Source organism: Pygocentrus nattereri, chromosome 16 (genome assembly GCF_015220715.1).
Source record: "Pygocentrus nattereri isolate fPygNat1 chromosome 16, fPygNat1.pri, whole genome shotgun sequence".
NCBI lineage: Eukaryota > Metazoa > Chordata > Actinopteri > Characiformes > Serrasalmidae > Pygocentrus > Pygocentrus nattereri.
In genome coordinates, this window is record NC_051226.1 from 8050631 (window position 1) to 8073700 (window position 23070).

The 23070-nt window shown below is 41.6% G+C and overlaps 1 protein-coding gene across 1 annotated transcript in view; it reads right to left on the reverse strand.

The window, feature by feature from the left end:
• Positions 1-5318: 5318 nt before the first annotated feature.
• Positions 5319-23070, reverse strand: part of fgf10a (fibroblast growth factor 10a) — an 18833-nt gene continuing 1081 nt past the window's right edge. Inside the window, exons 1-3 of the mRNA XM_017713348.2 lie at positions 22936-23070; positions 7853-7956; positions 5319-6229 (exon numbers count right to left, since the gene is read on the reverse strand). The exon at positions 22936-23070 is cut by the window's right edge and continues 1081 nt beyond it. Coding sequence (XP_017568837.1) covers positions 6035-6229; positions 7853-7956; positions 22936-23070 — 434 coding nt within the window. The 3' untranslated portion in view covers positions 5319-6034. The remainder of the gene's footprint in view (positions 6230-7852; positions 7957-22935) is intronic.

The following is a 23070-nucleotide window of genomic DNA, read 5'->3' on the forward strand; positions in this document are numbered from 1 at the left end:
CTAATCATTACAAACAGCCAGCAAATGAGTTCGAAGAGGGGAGCTCAGGAGTTTGAGGGCAAAAAAGGGATGGATGTTCTTCACCTCTGCACTATTATGACAAGAGTTTAGTCTTAAAAAGACGCTTAAAGGCTGACATTACTAACAAACACTAGAAGTCAATAGTCACCCAAATCTTTTCCATAAATACTGTACTGCAAATGCATGACATGCCTGCACGCGAATGAGTGGCGGATTTCTAAAACAGCTGTTGGCTACATGGTAAAATTTTGTTTATTTGCATTTTCTTTACTTTTGTTTTGTTTATTTGTATAGCTCGTTGTTGTTCCAAGCAACAATAATAAGTATATATGGCTTTAAAGAAGACCTGTATATGGTTTGAATGGGATGAAAGGAGTTTCGGGGGTGTGTTTATGGAAATGATTTGGGTGACTATTGACTTATAGTGTTTGTTAACAACATTAGGCTTGCAGCTCCAGTTTAAACCTAAGGAAGCAAATTTGGACACCAAACACGCCTTGGCTGATCGACTACCTCTGGGGAAAGTGGAAAATTAAGTCAATTCGATTTTTTTGCTGGACTGTTTCTTTAAGCGATGCTAAGCCAACTTGCTTTTGAGCATCTTCATGCTCTAATGAAATAAAAGTTCTGGAATTTCTAACGAAAATGAGGGTTAATTTCTGTATCTAAACAGAAGAACCTACTATGTTTTTCCCCCACCATGTTTGACACTTAACCAATTTAGTCCAAAAACACTTTCAAGCTGTGGGCATATTGAGTTACATACAGACTCAAAATATGGCCTCATATTAGTTTGTAAATTCAGTGCTCTGTTCTCCTGAAAGGTTGACGTTGCCTGGTGTTGGCAGCCTCTCCGTCTCTGCAGTTCTCTCACTCAGCCGAGCTGAATTGATAAACACATGCCTCATCTCAGCCAAAGCCAAGGCAAATGTTTGACACACCTGCTGAACAGAAATTGGAAACCTCCAGAGATCGTCGCAGATCCAAACCTCAGTCTGAACTGGCTCTGCGTTCGCAGCGAGCGCGGTCCGAAAATCAAACTATATTTAGCCGTGTGGCTCTTTGATTTTTGCTGACACCAGGCTTCGATGCTCTGCAGAGACCTGTTGAGCTCCTCTAATGTTGAGGAGCACACCTCTGTTACTGGAACTCCTTGGGCCTGGCTCAACGTCACCACGTCCCTGTCCAAAAATACTGCGGGGCCGCTCTCTGCAAGGGCTATTAAAATCTGCCCTGTCTACTGGTGCTCTCCAAGCAACCTCTCTGGAATGAAATATTCACAGCTGCTCCTGTGGTTTGGTCAACAAGCCACAGATTCCTCTGGGGAACGAGTCAAGTTGTGAAGCTGCGAAGGCTATAATATATATTTCAGCTTAGGTAAACATATGGGAATTCCTTCAGGCCTGAACGCTGAATATGTATGATGCATCCTGAATGTGTTGCTCTTAGCAAGTTTATATACAAAAAAGGTTAAAAAAACTGAATCCGAGGCTTCGCCCCAAGAAAGCTGCAGCGGTTGACCAGACGGCATGCTAATAGACGTTTAAATGATTGGCACTGTTAAATCTCATATTTAGATGTACTTTGTGCATATACTCCGTGAGAGCAGGCCTGTTTTGCAATATTTACAGACATCTATGGTGTGCACTGGTAAGGCTAGGGGCTAACAAATGCTGCTGAGCTGTGCGCTAATCTCTGTGCTTTAATGAGTGGAGACTTCAATCACATTAGTGTCTTGAATCCATTTTGGTCTAATCGCAGATGAACACTGGTTTACGGAAAACCCAACGGGACATATAAACAAAAACACACTTGAAAGGAGGGAAAGCATAGAAAGCCTTTGAGTCAAATCTGGCTCAAGTGAATCATAATTTCTCAAACTGACACACAGCCCATGCACACAAGCATGAAGCGGTTCGGGATATTGCTTATGATAATGTAGAGAGCATGGCATTTTACTGTGATTTGGGGAGGGAGGTGACATGCAACCTGTGATTGACACTGATTGATCCATTGTGGAACACGCCCACACCCCCATCCCTCCACTCCGACCCCCCATTCGCTCTCTGTTATCTTGGTAACTGCAGGACCTGATCTGGTGCTTACGGGAAAAGCATTACCTCAAGGATAATTAGAATCAGCTCATGAATGGGTAACTAATATTTACATTATCCCACACGTCCTCTCCTTGTCACTGGGCGGCTGGAGAGCATAATTAGTAGATGAGAGTGGAGAGTAACACATGGGTACGATCGCCAGAGGTGTGCAGTACAGTAATAACCTTACTCATGAGCTGAGCTTGTACATTCTGAAATGCGAAAAGTAGTATGTGTGTATGCTTATGCAGTGTACACCAACCAGGCATAACATCATGACCACCTCCTTGTTTCTACACTCATTGTCCACTTTATCAGCTCCACTTACTGTCTAGCTGCACTCTGTAGTTCTACAGTTACAGACTGTAGTCCATCTGTTTCTCTGATACTCTGTTACCCTGTTCTTCAGTGGTCAGGACCCCCATGGACCCTCACAGAGCAGGTACTATTTGGGTGGTGGATCATCCTCGGCGCTGCAGTAATACTGACGTGGTGGTGTGTTAGTGTGTGTTGTGCTGGTAAGAGTGGATCAGACACAGCAGTGCTGCTGGAATTTTTAAACACTGTGTCCACTCACCGTCCACTCTATTAGACACTCCTACCTTGCCAGTCCACCTTGTAGATGTAAAGTCAGAGACGACAGCTCATCTGCTGCGGCACAGTTGGTGTTGGTCATCCTCTGGTCCTTCATCAGTGGTCACAAGACGCTGTTGGCTGAATAGTTTTGGTTGTTGGACTATCCTCAGTCCAGCAGTGACACTGAGGTGTTTAAAACTCCAGCAGCGCTGCTGTGTCTGATCCACTCAGACCAGCGCAACACACACTAACACACCACCACCTCGTCAGTGTTACTGCAGTGCTGAGAATGATCCACCACCCAAATAGTACCTGCTCTGTGAGGGTCCATCGGGGGTCCTGACCACTAAAGAACCGGGTAGCAAAGTATCAGAGAAACAGATGGACTACAGTCTGTAACTGTAGAACTACAAAGTGCAGCTATACAGTAAGTGGAGCTGATAAAGTGGACAATGAGCGTAGAAACAAGGAGGTGGTCATAATATTTAATGTAATAATATTTTACATTTAATACAAGTTAATACAGTGAGATTGTATTCCAAGCAGAGGTGGATCATTTCCGTTGGTTCATTTGTCATAAAATATTCACACAATATATGAGTTAGAATGTCCTGCGTGTGTGAAAGTCAGATACCGTGCTTTAATTTATTCAATTTCCGATCAAAATGGCCATGAGGTACAGGTTAATCATTATTCAGTGTTGGGAAAAGAACAGAAAACATTTTTAACATACAGTTAAACAGACGCCTCAACCTTACAGCTTTATTACAGCTTGCATTCTTTCAGGAGACTTGCTTTCAGTTTCTGGAGGAATATTTTTTAGTCTTACAAGTTGGTTACATTTTCTGCTTCTTACGTTTCAGGTCATTTCAAACACAGTCAATGATGTCTTTTAGTGTTATAGTGCAAAAAAAAAATCACATCCTTTCAGACTCATGGTTTTGAGTTCTAACAGTGGAGGGATGGACAGAAACACCTGTGGATGTTTTCAGACCTGAAGCAGGAGTGGAGCTTCTTGACCTCTCTCTCAAAGATGAAAGCTTTGAGCGCTGTTATTCAAACAGTGACAGTTTTGTGGTCCAGCACTGTTTATCTGGTGGTGATAGTTTTGGTGGTCCAGCAGGTCCCATTTATTTAGCATCTTTTATTCATTTTTTTAACTGCAGTTTTAGAAACTTTCCCTTATTGTCCTTCCATTTTTTCCTTTCTTATGTAAGCGGATTATCTTATATCTAAAATCCCCAGAAATGTTTCCTTTAGCCATTTTAGATGCACATGAGAGAGAAATTGGTGAGGCAGCTGAGGTGAGTTTGGGTAGCTGCCTGCGTGAATGTTAGTGTCTCTTTGAAGGGGAACATAATGTCGGGAACAGCTTTTGTTGGGAGGACACAGCTGCAAATCATTGGTTTTAGGACTGGAAAGATGAAAAAGCTAAAGGGGCAGAAGAGAGACTTTTATGCAGTTTTCTGCTAAATATATGTTTCTTGCTTTTTACCTGGCCTTGAAAAATGAAAAACTTGCACATAAAGGCCATTTTGACTGAAAACTGAATGATGGGGTGGTCTCTGACTTTTCCACAGTACTGTATCCAATAATAATAATAATAATAATAATAATAATATGAAGTCATTGGATTGTAACTGTTAATACTGGTTTAACAAACTGACACATCAAATCAATTATATATTGAGTATTTGTTCATTTGTATTTGTTGCAATGTTAATGTTTTTCTCAAATAAACACATCACATAGATAGGCATGTTGTTTTCAGACACTGTAAGACCTTGTGCTACTGTACTGTACAATATTGTATGTCCTTATTATTTACTACTCATATATTACATTACATATGGTAAAGTAATTACAGGTTGAAACACCTCTGATGATCAGGTGAAGGCTGAGAGCTTCCTCTCTATTTGACGTATTCAGCTGTCTGTCTAGGGAACCAGACAAAAAAGGCTATAAGTACAGATATTTTCAAATAAATATGTAAATATAGATGTGCATTTTATTCAGGGAACTGCTGAAAGTGTGTTCTTTGGTAAAGACTATACAATTAGATGATCATTATTTGGTATTACACAAATTCAACAGACACCTAAATGGCATTTAAGTGTTTGAAGTGTCTCTGTTGTGACTGGCACTCAATTATGTGCTAGACATGCTTGTGGTTGTAAGTGGAGACTATCCTGGGCATGTTTTGCTTTATTATTTGTGTGTTTTGAAAGATTAGCTCTCATAAATCCTTGTGGAATGAAACGTAGCCTTCAGACACAATGTCATGCATAACTATACTCTGAGAGGTACATTTAGATTTATCTGCTTCACTGCAAAGGTGTTCTGCCTGGTCTACACCAGCCTGCATGTAGAAATATGAACAGTGGCAATCTATGATCCACGCAGTACTGGAGATTTGTGGACCAGGCATTTATCAGGAGGCCATTATTTTTTGTCCCTATTTGTTTTTAATGCATATATGCGTTTTTGTAATGTAATGGTTTATTAAACATTTGCTTTCAAACCATTTGGATCCACAGTGTGTTCAAGTCATGTGAAAAGCAATATACAATGGACACAAATTCTGCAGTAAAGAGAAATATATTTATTTATTCATGTTTACCGATAGAATAGCTTTAAAAAGAGGAGCATAAGTGATAAAAAATGTCCATTCAATGTTTTTTTGCCTTTGTTTTCCTTTAAATATTACATAAAATAAATAATTTATTCAAAAGCAGTCAGGTAAAGAATGGAGCTATCAAATACAGTGGCTTTGCATGTAAATAAGGATTTGTTAGAGTCGTTTATGCTATGGTGCTACCTTGGCTAAGTTCTCCTCGTAGAATGCTGTTCCTCTGTCTTGGCCCCTCACTCTCGCACCTTCGAGCAAGTGCTTCCGATAAGTGTTTGCGTTACTAGCAGTCCACAGAGTCACAGAGCACAAACGTCCATTAGAAAAGTCTTGCATGAGTTAGTACAGCATAAATAACTGCATTCAAAGGTCACACACACAAATACACTCAAGTTATACACTCTGTGAAATGTCTCTTTAGTCCAGCCGGGGAGGGGGGCGGCCGTTCCTCCTCTGTCCTTTTGGTCCAACATTTCATCCACTGGAAAGGATTTGGCGTCGACAAACAACTCATATTTTCTCTGGTGCCAATAACTTAAAAAAAATATATGACATCAACTAGACTCATCGAGAATGAGTTCATATAGTTCCTTTACATAGTGCCTTCCTTTCAAAAAAAAAAAAAAAAAAGTCTTTTTATATTGTAGAAAATTCCAAGTCTTTCCTCAGTGCAGTAAGCTGTTCCCAGGGCGGGGCGTGTACAGGGCTGTGGTTATGGAATGGGAATGGGAAGAAAGTGTGTGGCAGTGTTTTTTCTTCGTGTCTTTTTGGCCCTCATGGGCTTGCCGTTGGCGCTCAGGCCCACAAACATGGGTTTCTTCTTGTTCCTCCACTCTGCAGAGGCGTAGGTGTTGTACCTGTTCTCCTCTATCCTCTCTATCAACTTGCAGTCAATGCCAAACTCCCTCTGGAGAACAGAAACAGAACATGAGCAGTGAGAAGATTAAGTTCAACCTGTAAGATAATGTAGATCTACCAAAAGTAAAGGTCAGGATGGGTCCCCCACAAACCCCCCACAAACATTAGGTAAACAGAATAAAATGTAGCACAATTAAATATAGTGTTTTTAAATTCTAAAATCAACTGCTTGTGGAACAACAGGAGCAGTGAGCGCTTGACCCACCACTTTTCAGTACTGGGCTGACACCACACCAATGTTTGAGTTGCGTCTGCTTATTTAGGAAAAAGAAAAACTCCCTAACTCGGGGGGTGGGGGGGGGGGGGGGGGGGGGGGGGGGGGGGGTGGGGGGGGTGGTTTCCTGGTCCTAGAGCCGGAATCCTGTGCAGTCTCTCCTCAAGCACACTTGATTCAACTCATCAGTTAATTATCAGGTTTAGCTGCTGTGCTGGTAGAGAGAAATCACCAAACTGTGCTGGACTCAGTTCCATACCCTTTGCCATACTGCATATACTGCAGACCTCTAGGCATGAACGGACAATCAGACTTAGCAGCAGAACCAATTAAAATCTCAATTTCAGCTGGGGGGTGGGGCATTTTCCAAAAACTCAAACCTGTATGACTTCATGTTCAGTAAGGGGACTCTCCCTACTCACTAACAGCATTTTTTGTAAGGACCAAATTCAAGAACCAAAGCATTTTGCCCCACTACCTTTGGTGGTGCAGTGCCACACCTGTTCAGCCCCCAAGGATTACCATGAAATAACTGTATTATAAATTTCCTTTGTGTGGCATAGATAAATACTCCCCTAAGTCCATGAGACACCTTTGTTTACGTGCTTTAACAATGCGAAGGTTTGAGCTACTGCGTCACTGCTGTGTTGTTACTGTTTTATTTCTATTCTTATTTTGGTTCTTTCCCATTTGATTTCACTTCTCTGAGACATAAGCTACCATTTTTCCTGTTTCAGGTAACATTTGCAATTCATGAGAGCAGATGAATGGAGCCGGTGGAGCTGGAGGGGGTGAGGAACAAAGGCCGAGCTGTGGATTGTGTTGCTGGACGGTGAATGGAGCGGTGCTACATGCATGGAGCAGTATTTGAGGAGAGACTACTGTGTAAGGAAGAGGGGCATCTCGGCTTACTTTCTCGAAGATGACAGAACTCTTTTGCTGAAGCCGACTTTTGCTAGGGGATTATTTACAGGCAATGGAGTGGAACTGTCCTTTAAAAGGACCCGAGGCTTTTTAAGAGCCTAAAGACATGAGAAATAGAGCAGGGCTCAGGCGACATCAAAGGCCCTGAGCCTTCACTGATCTTTCAGAGACCTGCTAAAAATGAACTACCTAATGTTTCTGTTACTGAACACTGAAGTAATGAAAACATTGTTCGAGGGGTATAAGCGGAATCTGAATTAGTTGTTGTCTCATGAATGTACGAGATGCTTAAACTCTAATATTTATATTTTCTCTTTCTCATGAAAGTGGTGGGAGGGCCAACTTCGGACATCTTCGTTGCTTGGCAGTCTTTTCAGTGTAAACAATTCATAGAACATTTAGAAAATGATCTAAAGCTGAAAATATATTCATAGCTTTTAACACCATGCGGTTGCATCTGCCAGTAGAACTTACCGCTCCATACACCGCCCCTTTCTTGTTGATTGCAAGGTAGTAGTTGCTGTCAAGCCCTTTGATAGCCACAATGCCAACATCCACAGACTTGATTTCGAGTATACCTACAAAACAAAGACAAAAGGCAAAGTTGAGATGCATCTGCAAGAAGCTCCATTAAGTCCAAAAGTCAAACAATACATGACAAATTATTTGTATGATGAATGGAAGTAATACTGATGGTCCATAATTTACGGCCAAGTCTGATGAAGGTCAAAAATAACTGAGAGGTCTTAAAAAGTCCCAAAGCGAGCCTCGCTCCAGCTGATTACACTCATGGGGATGAATTCATTGTTGATGTGCATCTCAATCATGTCTGATATTTGTATAGTCACTGCATTGCTCCATAATCCCCATCAGTTTCCCAGCAGAGGTTGCACAGGCTGCCTCTGCCTCCCACTGCCAGTCAAGTAGAACACACAGCCGTTTGAGCTGATCCATTTGATCTCTCTGCTAACTGGCCAGACAGCCTTAGTGAGAGCTCTCTCCAACAAAAAGCATGCAAATGCAAAACAAATGAAAAGTTCACTGTCGCTGCTCGTTTTCAGAGCTTGCAACACACAGATTGAACATTGAATATGTGTATCTATTTTTTTTAATATACAACTATGTCTATATTACAATATATTCAATATAAAATACAGCACCGTCCAAAAGTCAGAGACCACACTTCATTCATTTATTTCCAGTCAAAGTAGCAACGAGTGCAAGTTATTCGTTCTCAGCATGAGGGGAAAAAAAGCTGAAAATATATATTTAGTAGAAAATTACACATCAACAACTAAATATAATACTTTTTTTCAGCCTTTATTACAGCCTTCTTTCTTTTTGGGAGGCTCGCTTTTAGTTTTCCAAAGAAATTTGCAGGGATATTTTTCCACACCTCCAAAGTTCAGTCTTAGAAGTTGGTTGCATTTTCTGCTTCTCATGATCCAAATAATCCTGATTGTAACTTTAGACTCATCAGTCCATTCGCTCTGCTGCAAATATTCTTCTTTTTTGTCTTTTTTCTTTTTTCACTGAAAAAAAGAACTTGTACTTAATAGATTCCTTTTTTGCATGATCCGAATTCTGTATCGGTTTGCAGTCTGAGGATTTCTGAGCCATTACTGATTCAAGCCTCAGTAAGCGTAGCTGTTTTTCCTCTTAAAGGCAATTACATAAACTCACAAAGCGATCACGCTTTAGAGAGGCTTAGCCTTGAACCAAAGCAGGTTCTGCTGGCACAGGGGGCAGCCTGAGCCTGTATTATTTGCGTATGGGATTAGGGGGGCTTTGCCCTTAAAGGTGGCTTTGGAAAAAGTCAAGCTGTTAATAACAGCTACAGCTGCATCAGAACAGCTGCATCCTGGAACATAAGTCATTACTTCAGTCCACTTTGATACAGCTGAGGCCCAATTACTGAAGATTAGCGCTACTACATGAAGGGCATTAGGACTGTCACTCTGCCCAATTTGAAAATATACACAAATGTTCTACATGTAATGCTAATAGAGCGGAGGGTCTCTTGCGAAGCACTCTCTGATGGGTCGAAGCCACACCTGCACAGCGAGGCGCGAGCACAGCAGCTTGGCCACAACAGAAGGATTAGGCAGGATCTGAGAGTTTCCCCCTTCCGCATGGACTCAGGTTGCAGCTATTGAAGGGAGATGTAAGAGAATCTAGGCAGCTTTCCCCTCTCCTCCCTCGCCTCAGGTTTGTGAACGAGAGCGACAGAATGAAAAGAGGAAGAACAGAGCGCAGATGACAGACTTGGTGGGATTAGAGGGGAATAATCCACGATCAAAGAGAGATAGCGCGGACAAGTGCACTGGTCCAAATGAGACAAGTGAGCATGAAGTTGGCTGGTGCAACGCCACCAATCATGTACGCTCTTCAGAGTTAAAGTGGCAAAAGGGGTTCTCTGGAACAAGGCCATTTTTTATTGGAAGGTTCTTTGAAGAACCACTTTGGTTTTACATTTGTATTTCAGTTCTCTTGGTCTGGAATAAAGGGAAAAATGATCAATTGTGGCATTTTAGTTCTGGTTTGCTCAGCATTCACACGGACATATTTGACACGCATATAAAAATTCATTATAATTTAGCAGATTTATTGACATACAGTTGGTGACAACTGGGGATAAAATCCATTGATCTTTAGAACTATGCTGTACTGTGTCTTAACTGAGCTCTTGGTTTCGTGCATTTACTGTTTTATACACGTTTTCTAAAGCAAGTTACAAGAAGCCACGCATTACACTGGTCCAGCACAGGCCCTTGTCCAGCACAGGTTCTTGAGAGGCTTACTGCTTTTATAAAATGGCGAAAACTTTGATCAGTACATAACAAAATGAACGTGTTCAGTCATATTTATGTATATCGTGTTTTTTCAGCCTCTTTTTAAACCTGAAACATGAAAAAATTCAGAGCTTAAGACGAGATGATAAAATTAAGTTCTCTCATGAAGAAACAACAGTTCCTTCTGTGTTTGGTTGATTAGATGTCTTGTGTTCATACTTCCAATAAGCTGCACTATAGTTTGTCTGGAAGTGGACCAAGACTGAGCTCCCTAGGGGGTCTCAATCTGATATTTTGTGTGCACCAGGGTTCAACTGCCAACTATGAACACGCCCTGAGATATGCAAATGCGAAGCACCTTTATAAAGTTGAGGAACCCACACATAATGTAAAGCTTCTTTACTATTTCATTTTTTTCTTCCTAAAACCATTTCTGAGCCTTCATTTTTTAAGAGCGTAGGCTATATGATAGAAGCAGGTGCTCTCAAACACAGCTGGAATGAGGGTGTCCAATGTCAAAATAACATCTACTGTAGATCTTTTGACAAAGCACCTGTTTAAGACGTTCCCTTTTGGCTGTTTGATGTGGTTGTGCTGAATAAAAACACACAGGTTTTTTTACAGCCCCCTTGCTAATCGCCAGAATGCTTTCTGAGCCTATACCCACCAGCTGTAAAGCAGCTACGCAAGAAGAATTTAAAAGGCAAAAACATCTCTATTAACAGCTAACACATCGTTTCTACCTTGAACTCTTAAAGCCTGTGTCTCTTTCATTTAACTTACTGTAAAGTGTGACTTTGTGCAGCCTCCAAGAAAACAGGCTCTGTTACCTAATCAACATTTTTTGGACATTAGCTAGAACAACACCTGTGCGTGTAACAAGTCTGTTATGTTTTTATGTGGCAGATTCATAAAAGTGAGACCCACCACGATTTCGGAGTTTCAAAGCAGACACTTCTACACATGGGGACGTGTTAACGCACGAGTGCGATTATCTTTAAAAGGGTTCTCCTGCCAGAGTGAGTGATTTATTATATTTATATCATCTGCCAGTCCAGTTTTCTGACCAGTCTTCTTCCACCATGTGCATAATTTAAATCATCTGCTTAGGCACGCACAAAAAATGTGAGAGAAGCCGCCTGGGCTGTAATTCAATACTCCATGTATCCTTGGTTTATACTCTCGTAGAGCTCACATTACAATGGTTTAAAAGCAGCTTTTTTTTTTAACAAGCTTGGTCTACAGGCTTTGGAAAGCTTGGCCGACTGGTCGTGTGTCTGGAGTGCTACTCCAGTTATTTCTGCTGGTTTGGTCCAGTTCTGGTCCACTGGTGGTCCACTGTGGCCTGACTGTGGTCTGCCGTGTGTTGCACTCAATAGACCTGGCTTCTGCCCCAGGCTCTGTTGGTGGCCACCCCCATTGCTCAACGGTGGTCTATGTTTTCTTGGCAGGGTGACAGAGCGTACGTTATCGCATCTTGTGATAATTACAAAAAAACGCCTGCAGCTTCATAGTTGTAGCCCTGCATCGAGCCCTGCAATTGCGTGAAAGAGACCCACATTCACTTCAGCTCCCCAGTCCCCCTATGTGTTCATTTGTTTGAGAAAACTACAGCGTTATCCTATGGAGGGGCTTGCGCCAAGCTCAGCTGAAAGGAAAACAGGAAGCCCCTTGTAGTTAGCTTACCAGCCTTTGAATCAACTCCAGACATCAAAACAGCAATATCCATGAGTTACTTGCACTCAGCCACCCTCACCTAGCTGCCAGCACTTCTTTCCCCTTTCGTCTCAATACTCTAACAAGCTGAGCAATATATTCATGTCAGTGAGTGTAATTGTCCTGGGAACCCTGAGCTGCTGCTCCTGGGACAGAACATGTCTTATCAATTAGCCCCCTGGTTCCCAGACCATAAAGGAAACAGGGTCCTCATTAAAAGCCATCATTGCTGCTGACCCTGCGTTGGCTCCTGATGACACTGCCTTGCACCTTTGATCTAGGCATTGCAGGCCCCTGGCTCCTGGACTGGAGAGATGAGTGGACTGACTGCTATATGTTCTCATTACTCTCACCGAACTGATCTCTGCTCTTGCTGTCTTTCGCTATGCACTGCCTTTATATGTACTTGATTTCAGAGAGTCATGAAAGTGCTTTTGCTGCTTATCCACTGGACATTGTTACAGTTGAGGAGTTTTCTTAATTTAAAATGTAGTGTCTCTGATTTTTGCATAAAACTGGTTTTTGCAAAGAATAACAGCTGACATATGAGGAAAACAAACCAATTGTCCTGTAATAAAGATGTTACTATTTATAATATAGCACTGAATGTAAACATGCATATCATGAAAGCAGAAAACTGCTGAAAGTGGTCCACAATGTGTCTTGGAACAAACCCTTCAACTACACTCTGGAGCAAGGATATGCTGGGTTGCTGTGTAATGCTAAACTTTGCATATCTAGTCTAAAATTCTACATTTTATAAATATTTACGTATTGGCATCAGCAGATAAAAAATGTCAGATATCAGCTTTGGCCCACAGTTCCCATGTCAGTGCATCCCTAGGTATAAACAATGAAACCTTCAGTCTATGCAATTTTTACTGATAACTTCCAAAGCAACTAAATGTATTAATAATTAAATGCAAGCATAAGATTTCTAGTCCCAAGGAGAATAGTTCTAAACTGAAATGCTCTTGATTTAATGCAGGAGCTCCCTATATTAAAAGCATAGGTCAATATTAGAAACGCATGTTTTTCGTACGTTTAAGCTTCAAACCGGAAAATGTTCCGCAGAAGAAATATGTGGACTTTGCTGAGAGGTTTAGAATAACACTCTTACTTCTTGAGAGCCGTGGAGGAGCAGAGCTGCTTTTGTAAAGACTATTCTTCAGGTGAACATTCTTATCCGGCGCTGTAAATACTGCGGGTATGAATCATCTTAAGTAGTGTTTTCCACAGATATTTTTAAACATCTTACTCTTCTGTCCTAAAAGGAGGATCGCCCGTGGTTCATCACTTTCGTCTGTTTCAAATTTACTATCTGTATGGATTCGGCACTCCACTTTCTCTGACATCTAACAATTTGTCATGGGAGGAGTGGAAATCTGGTAAAAAGGCTAAATGTCTAGTTCACATCTGCCTTCATATATCTTTTTTTATTGCCTTGTTCTCCACATCTCTACCTTTGCCAGGACGTTGTGATCATAACAGTGTTCTTTCTTAAGAAATATGCTGAAACCACGCTCGCACTTTTTCAAAACTAACAGGAAAACATGGCTCAAAGCAACTCCATAAATTCATGCTGGAATAGTTTGTGTATAAAAGTGATATTAGTGATACTAAAGACGTGTGTTGGGTTTTTAGATTTCATTTGATAGGGAGAGGAAATCTGAATTTTCATGCCAATGCACTAACTAACTTGGCCAGTCTGCATTGTGGAATGACTCACCTAAGTCAATAGAAAATAACATTAAATTACTCTTGACGTTTATGTCTCGGTCTCTGTAAAACTTGCTACTTAGCTTGAGAGCATCCTTATGGAACAGTGAGAGCGGTTCAGGAATACAAGCCAATACTGCAGCTTTAGAATGCCTTACAAAAGCCCCAAACCTAGAGCAGCATCTTATAGTACACAATGTCCTTACAGCCTGTGAGCTCACATACTGCGCATGTACCAACTTTCAGTTTGTGGTGCATCATGTACTAACTTGCTTTCGAAGTTCAAGCTTAAAAATGCTGAACTGCTGTTTCCAATCATTCCAACGTTCTTGCTGTTGCTATTTAAGCATGCCTTGCTTTCAGAACATGCAGTTTACTATGTTCCTTGGCCAAACCAATGACAGAACTCCTGTCATCCACTCAGTACACTGTATAAGTGTGACAAAAACAGCTTGGCCGGAGGGCTACGGCTTCTTCTAAGGACCGAAAACTGAATGAAGCATGGACACCTTGGGGGACCATAAAACCACTGCACTGTGAATGGACTTTCAGAAACACTCCACAGCTCTAAAATTGGCAATATGATAATAGAGAAGGAAAGCAACTCTTCATTTTCATAGATATTAATGAGATCATTTATGATTTTAGACCATCTCTATCGGTCCATCCTTTCAAATGAAAAGCCCCTATGTCTCTTCTGGGGGTCTCTGTGTCATGATTGGCCCCTCCCAGTCCTGTACATGTTAATGTTTTGGTATAGTCCACGTGCTTCTTTGTTTTGGCATCCGTAGTCCTGCCCCTTGTTTTGTATCTCCGCCCCTGATTGTTTTCACCTGTCCCTCGTCTTCCCGGTGTCGTATTTAAGCCCTGTGTTTGCCCTTTGTTTTCGCTGGTCTTTGTTTGCTTTGTTAGTTGTTATATGCTGTGTTGGATGTTCTGTTTTGCTTGTTCTGTTGTAGTCTGGTTTGTCATGTCTGCCCACCGATCTATCCATATTGGCTCTATGATCCTGGACTGTCTCAACCCTGATTTTGGATTTGCCCTTAATAAATCTCACTCATCTCCACATAACAAGTTTAGCACGTAAAATACTGAAAATCAAATCGAATCTTGACCTTTGTGTATCATTAACCCACCCCCCACCCCCCAAAAAATAGCTTGCACATACACGCTGCTGTGGCGGCAAACAGACTCCAGCCTCCTCTTAAATGTCAGAGCAGGCACCCAGGTCGATGGGGACCGGAGCAATAGTGTGTGGGAACGTGTTGCATTAGTAGCTAGTAAAGCCATGGGGGACAGAGCGAGGAGGGAGGGGTTGCAGGCCGTAGGATCTGTGAGGGATAAAATGCAGGGTTCTAGCTGCAGCCACCAGTTGCCTTAGGATAAGCTCCCTCCCTCTCGCCTGGACCCCCTGCCTCTTGTGCACGCAATATATAATTACCTGGCATTCCTGCCTGCTTCTTTAAAAACCGGGCCGGCCAGATGCATCCCTGGTCATATCGCCGCTCTCACTTCCCTACCTTTGATGCTTCCATTAGGCTCCCCCAACCACCATCTGTTCAACCACACTCCGCACAGGAATTCGCCCTGGTGATGATGTGAAGACGTGTCCAGGGAAAAGTGCGTGCTCAGCTATGTGCTTGTCCCCTTTTAGTGCTTTAGGGTTGTAAAAAATGGTTTTGTTGCTTCAGTCTGAATCATGTTGATTTTACAATGCTATCATGGATTATAACTGATTTAATACTACTATGATTACATACTTTATTATATAGTATTATAAAGTAGGTAAAAGTTTTTGGCCAGCAAAAATGATTGGGCTAATTTCAAACATAAAAAGGCTTAGAATATTATTTTTTCTGTTAAATAAATAGGTCTGTAATCATATTTACACCGCTTATTAACAACACTAAAGCTGGAAGGCAGGAAAAGGGCTGGAGTGAGTTACTGACTGTTTACAAACTTTGGTGTTCACACAGTGCAGTTGAAGATGGGATCATTCATAGAATGTCACATCTCCATGACTCAGTTTACACCTCTACTTTTTTACATGGTGCAAAAGGCTAAAAAAAACATACTTTTCATAAGCTTTAGGACTGTCCTCAGAAGACCCACGTCCTCGGCCACACTAAGGGGACCAACAGTGTCCATTAATAACCCAGCAGGGTGTAGAGACCCTTCTCTGTTGTGCTGAATAAGACCAAGTTGATGACATGGGAAATGGTTATTTATGATAGTGCATCAGCCCTTTTCACTTTGAGCTCCGTTTCTGCTGAAAGATAGAAGAATGGGGTGGCCCAATGGTCTGATGGAGTAAGAGTGTGTGGTTCTTCCAATAAATCTGTGTCTTATTCCAAAGCTCTGGGGACTGTCCTATAATGGGCATAACAGTTAACTGATGAGCAAATATCAGAGCTTGTTGAAAGCAACTGTAAAGTAAGTTTTCAGCGAGTAAAGCGGGACGGAGATAAATAAAAGTAGGAAAGAATGGTGGTGACTTTGAACAAGACGCCTCCGCTTCCTGCGTCCCAGGCGACTTTGGTCAAACTACAAAACCACAGGGAAAAAACACATCCAGCGCTGCATTTGAATTTTCAACAAAAACAATTCTTGACCAAAAACTGTACACAAAGTGGCGCATTTTATTGGAATCTATACCCGGCTGTATAAATAAGAAGTTCAGAAAAGTTCATTCTGGTGATTCAAAGCCCATCAACCAACTGTTGGCCAGGACTCTGAGACGTACCGCTTATTCTTTCATCGGCCAATGGAGGATCACACTTTTAGTGATTTGGCCTGTTGGCTGGCAGGCAAGCCACAGCACCAGAAGATAGACAGTGTTTTTTCTCTCCAGCACGAGCCTTGGCACAAATGACCCTGTGCTTTAAGTTATGGGGTCAAAGGTTAGGCATACATCTGGTCCCCATAGCTCTGTGATAAACTTTCAACAGGGCAAAAACTTTAACTAAAGGAAGATGTAGAAAATCACCACTAAATGTATATATGTGGAAAAGTTTTACAAAGAAAATTTGTTTAAGGCAGGTCACCAGTTAGGTGGCCTACGAACAGATATGACATATTTAAGCACATTCGTGAGACTCATATGCACTGAAGCTAGAAATAGAATGAATTACGTGTAGTAATCATGCAATAACAATGTAATAAGCGGCATTGATGAGTGCTATTACGAAGTACAGTGGATATAATCATAAGGCTGCTTGAATATCTCTAACCAGAGAACAAAGAAAGGTAGGTAAGTTGTTTTTATCTCTACACTTTGCCTTTAAACAGCGTGAAATCATTTACCACCTCCTGTAGGCCTAAAACAATGGGAAAGTTATGAGTAAACATGCCTGTAGATAGCTGTAGATATCTCGCATTTTTGTGGGTCATGCCTTGTTTGCATCCTCAAGCTGTCTAGTAAAAGTGGGTTCTGTTATTTATGAATCGCAGGAGAGAAACTCTTATGAGGACGTTCAGGTCAAATGGAATGAAAAGAAACATTGATGTTAACCTTTTGTACATCAGCCCACTCCTCATAAGTCACTTTTACGGCTTGTGTGGTTGAGATTTCCCATGAGAGCTATAAATGGGCACCACATTCACAGAGTGAGAGTGCAGGCTCGTATGTAGCGAATGCCATCCATGTGTTTTGAAATATAAATTCTCACATTCAGAGAGTAATCTTTCATCCCATCTCTCATAGCCTGTCTGGAAAGTCACCCGCCATCGTCTCTTCTGAACAGACTGCATGACAAATGCAAGAGGAAACAGAGGAAAAACATACTAATCCAACAGCAGAACCGCAGGAATAGTCATAGTTGTGGCAGGAACATCATACTGTGGACCTGCAATTACACTCACTACAGTGAGCCATGTCTTAATGTCATTATGTTTATCATGAGACCTCATATCTCATTATGTAAGAGGGCTGAACTGATGTGACAATAATGTCACACACAAACACACACAATGAGGAGCAGCTGATTCTCCTACTGAGAGAGCTTATTGTTGTCTAATCATTAGCTACTGCATTTAATATCACACCAGCTTCCCATCTGAGCCCAGTGGAGCGTGTCACTGAGACTGTCCAACTGCCTGACTGACAATGACACGCCTTACAGCTCGAGGCCATTCTCTCAGTGAACAGCAATCATAGACAAGCAACAGGTAATAATGCCTTTGCTTTTTACTAGGCCTGTCATAATCATTTTTAACTGAAGACTAATAGCCATATTTCTAACTGTGACAGCAGTTCAACAATTTAGTTAATCTTTTTATGTTCATTTTATGGACTTCGCAAAATAAAAGTCTAAAGTGGCTGAATTAGCTCATTAGCCAGTCACGCTTCCTAGCTGTCGACAGTCAACTTGAGATCAAATAAACAAACATTCCTCGCTGCTGCCCACTACACTTGTTATTAACAAACATCAAATAAACAAACATTCCTTGCTGCTGCCCACTAAACACGTTATTAATAAACATTCCTCACTGCTGCCCACTGAAAATGTTATTAATAAACATCAAATAAACAAACATCACTCACTGCCGCCCACTAAACATGTTATTAATAAACATCAAATAAACAAACATCACTCACTGCCGCCCACTAAACATGTTATCAATAAACATCAAATAAACAAACATCACTCACTGCTGCCCACTAAACATGTTATCAATAAACATCAAATAAACAAACATCACTCACTGCCGCCCACTAAACATGTTATTAATAAACATCAAATAAACAAACATCACTCACTGCCGCCCACTAAACATGTTATCAATAAACATCAAATAAACAAACATCACTCACTGCTGCCCACTAAACATGTTATCAATAAACATCAAATAAACAAACATCACTGACTGCATCAAATAAACAAACATCACTGACTGCATCAAATAAACAAACATCACTCACTGTTGCTCACTAAACATGAAATAGGAGCAGAGAGAAATGAGAACGTTTGTTTTGTGAGTCTCAGTAAATATGTTCAGCTTTCTTTTATTTACATGCAGTGCATTTGAAACCAGCTCATTAGAAACATCTGAATCTGTTGCAGTTGTGTAAAACTTCAACAGCCAATCATAACATGTTTCAACTGACATATCATAGATCGAAACATTAAATAGAATATGGAAAATATCAGAAATTTGCTGGTAACCTAGAAATGTTAGCTAGTCAGCTAAAGCTAATGTGACAGTTGACTGAACGGCTGCTTGTGTCTGTGTTTGTTAGCCTGCTAAACTGCAAGCTACATAGGTCGGTTATGAATTTATAGCTTATTATAGCACATTGTAAAACACAAATAACAAATTGTGGACAAATTTCTATAACTAGAATTATATAATCTATGAAAAATATTAGCTATTCTTGGTAACTAATCGAGTAATTCAATGTGTTGCATGCAAGTTTTTAATCGCTTGACAGCTGCAATGTGCAACGTTCAAGTGGTTGCATATAACGGACATATTAGTTTTATAGAAATTAATTTGTAGTGGTTACGGAAGATTAATAACTGAACAAAAATTGTGTCACAATAATTATAATGATGATACTCTGACCTTCCAACGAAGGATGGGTGAAAAAAGAACAAAAACAATGTTCTTCAGTACTAAAATGACATAAATGACATCTATTGTTACATAAATGATCACAATGTTGATAAACACCATTATATTGCCCACCCCTACTTCCAACTGCAACGTTCCAATCAACGTAGACACCAAAGTTGTTCATAGTTATGTCAGAAATGAGTAAGACTTCCAGTGTTCACCCCCCCACTCCACACACTCTGAAGCCTCTAAGGAGAAAAAAACAAGCAGTGACAGATGAAGTGTTACCCCTCTTAATGTTCTGAGCATGCTCTCATCCAGCAGGCTGCACATCAGCAGCACTCTGAGCGGAGCAGCACCGGGGCACTTGATTTTGGCTTAGAAACACCTCATTGCCTCAAGCATCATCTGTATCCCTAATTGAGCACTATTAGATTCAACTGGCTCTAAATGGACTGAGTAGGGGGAAAATGACCAGTGTGCCGACCTCTGTTTGATGTACTGCCCACCAGTTGACATGATGATTGGATAGACCCCTGCACTTTGGACCTCACAACCAGTAGTTGAACCCTAAACTGCTAAATACCCTCAGTCAAAGCTGTCAAAGCCTAATGATCCTCATTAAGAATTTCCTCCTGCCGGGCCTGCCGGATTGAACTTCTTTAAAAGCAAAGTTTTTCTGCTGCTTAAGCCCAGAAGAGAGTTGGAGGCATCTGCATTGATAAAAAGGAACAATGGCATAGAAGAACCACTTCTGGTTCCTTAAAGAACCTTTTGATGGGTGGTTTATTTAAAAAATTACATGACATGTACCCTCACATGATGTAAAGGCTCTATACAACTGATGGTTCAATGGATGGTTCAACTGATGGTTCTTTAAAGAACCATTTTTGTAAGTGGGATGCAAGTGCAAAGAGCCTAATAGGAACCCTCATACCAATGTAAAGGTTCTACACCACTTGTTCTCAAACAAGTCCTCATTGCCCTCCCGAGGGTCCACAAATTTACTAAATCTGAAAACTCGACACTTAAGGAAAGAGGAAAATTAGGGACCATCTGGGGCCCTGAGATCCGATTTTGGAAACAACTAATGCTCCAGAAGATTGAACGAATGGTTCAATGGATGCTTTTTCAAAGACCTCTTTTTGCAAATAAAGACTATTTTTAATGTTTCACTTAATGCAAAGAATTTAGACCAATTCTTAGAGGTATACCTCCAAGCCAAAAACATATCGGAACCTTTATCTGTAGGTGTGTACGGTTTACCGTCTTGCCTGTGTTCGTCCTTGGTTAAATACTAATTTGAGGAACAAACAATGACCACCTTAAGCAGAAACCGATAAAGCGAGTCCAAACTAGGGAAAGTAAGCCTGCGCCGAGGTGGACGGATTTTGCTTTCTCAGCTGAACGGGCCGTTATGTGTGCGCTTCAGCATCACAGTGAGGTTGTTGTTTGGTAAGCTCAATGGACTGAGGACAGCTCGGACTTCCAGCACAGGGGCTATGTCCAAAAATGTCTTGTGGGAGATGAGAGTCACAAACACAATGTGACAAAGTGATACTGAGCAGATGGATTCTGAAAGGGAAATCAAACAATATGGGTGGGATTGGATTACAAGCTGCACATAGACAGGTCTTTTGTGGAGAGTGGGGAGAAAGAGAAGGCGACTCGGCTGGAGAGCACTCGGTGCTCCACTGCTGACACACAAACTCACTATGCAGCTAGTAAAGAGCTACACTCGGTCATGCTTCTCTAAATATTTTTCCATATGGTAAAAAATATTTGCTACTTTAAAATAACAACAAAATGCGAAGGTCGCACATGCATAAATTTTGCATCCTTTTTCAAGAAAACACCAGCAATTTATTTCTATGGCTGTGTTTCTCTTGTTAAGCAGTCTCATGAGTGTATTAAAGAAGCACTATAAAGTAAAAGCATGATGATCTTGACAAAACATTGGCCAACAGAAGCTCAATACTAAAGAATGAAACACAGCATTTCTAAGTGGAGCTAATAGGTACACATATCAGGAGAGTTTATAGCTTAGGAGGGAACCAGATGGTGATCAACGCTCTTTCAATGTTCCTCTAAAGACTTTTCCTCAAATCTCCCAGCTCTATAAAAAAGATTCTGGATTGTTTTCATACACAAGTCTATGGCCCTGAGAAGATCATTAATGTCATGACATCACTTCTTACAGAACAACCTACTGTGCTGTATATCACAATATGCTGTGAGAAATATTATCCCACATGCACAGGAATTTTTTCACAACAGCTCCAACTGGGCCGAAGCAAAATATTTAGCAATGATATCTTTCCGTAGCATTCCAGTCTCCTCATCTCTGCCCATTTTACTGGCAAGTATGGCGACAACAATGGTTTCTGATTACAGAATAAATAAACCAAACACGGCTGTCGTGAAAGCCGCGCACTTAAAGGCCCGGCCACTCTGGTTTGGTCTGAAGTGCAGAGCACTACTGCTACCTTGTGGGCACAGCCGCTCTCCAGAGCGCCCTCACAAAAGCAGGGGAAAGCTCGAAGACGGCTCAGTGCCAACCTGTTTTGGAGAAATGATTCATTCACCACCAAGTGATTCCCCTTTCTGCCTCCCGCAGACATTCCACGCCATGTCCACACTTTCTGATGGGACGGCACAGAGAGGAGATGTGTATTCCCTCTGAAACATTCCTGCATGTGGCTGGAACATACTGACCAGCTTGGCTTGTGCCTTAAGGTCATTGTGGGCCCGAATGACAACCGCATTATGTTCACATGTGGTAAGCAGTTGGTGGGAGCCCACTTTGAACATGCCTGTCGCGTTTACTGGCATCTCTACAGGTGGATACACAGCCACAAGCCTATCCAGTGAAAACTACCAACGTGACCTGTCTGTAACTGTCTCGACTCAAACTGCTCAAACACTTGTTTTGTTTTTGAAATCTCTGTAACTTCTTCATTCGGCGGCTTTTTAAGAGGCAGCTCGGCTAATTGAACTACCCACAGAGATCCAGTGCTCTGGGTCTGTAACAAAATCCCATGCACATGGGCCCCACATGTCAAAGCCTTTTTTTTTTTTTTTATTAGGGCCAATGTGCGCGCAATGCAGTAACGGAAAAGTGTATAGGCAGCTTTGCAGTGTGCTGGCCAGGTGCTCTGGCCTTATGCTTCGAGCCTGCCGTTAAGCGGAGTAAACTTATGGACCTTTAACTAGAAGACATCACGAGGAGATGAGACGTCAGGCCTAGAAGGGGCTCAAACTGAAACAAGATGACGTTACGAAAGCTACGGGTGGTTCACAGAAGCAGACCTACAGTTGTACTGATGATGATGATAATAATAACAATAATAGAGATAAACTATGACAACATGAATGTGCCGTGGTGGAAATGTTCAGTGAATGAAATGTTTCTCTGAAGAGAGATCTCCCTGGGTCACGTCTAATTGGATCCAGGAAATCTGTTGTGAATAAATGTACACTCAGAGAAGTGGAGGAAAACATGCTGGGCTAACTAGTCAGAAAACTTTTGCTGCACACGCGAAGACTCTAAAAGTTGGTGCCACCACGAGCTCAGGTAAGGTTCTTATTATGAGTGGATGTTTGGGGCGAACAAATCAAAGGAGGCAGGAAATAAGCTGTGCCATATCCTGGGAAACATTTTACCCATATAGGACCCACATGTGAGAGAGGGTATGTGCGTGCGTGCGTGTGTGTGTTTGAGAGAGAGAGAGAGAGAGAGAGAGAGAGAGAGCGAGAGAGAGATGTGCTACTTACTGAACGGATCGTCTTTGCTCTTGGTGCCGTTGACGGTGCCGTTTTTATCAATCCTGAGAAAAAACTTCTGGTAGGAGAAAAGCTTGCGCTTGCGCACGTCTCCCGTGAGGTGGCTGTAGCTGCGGACATGGCGCC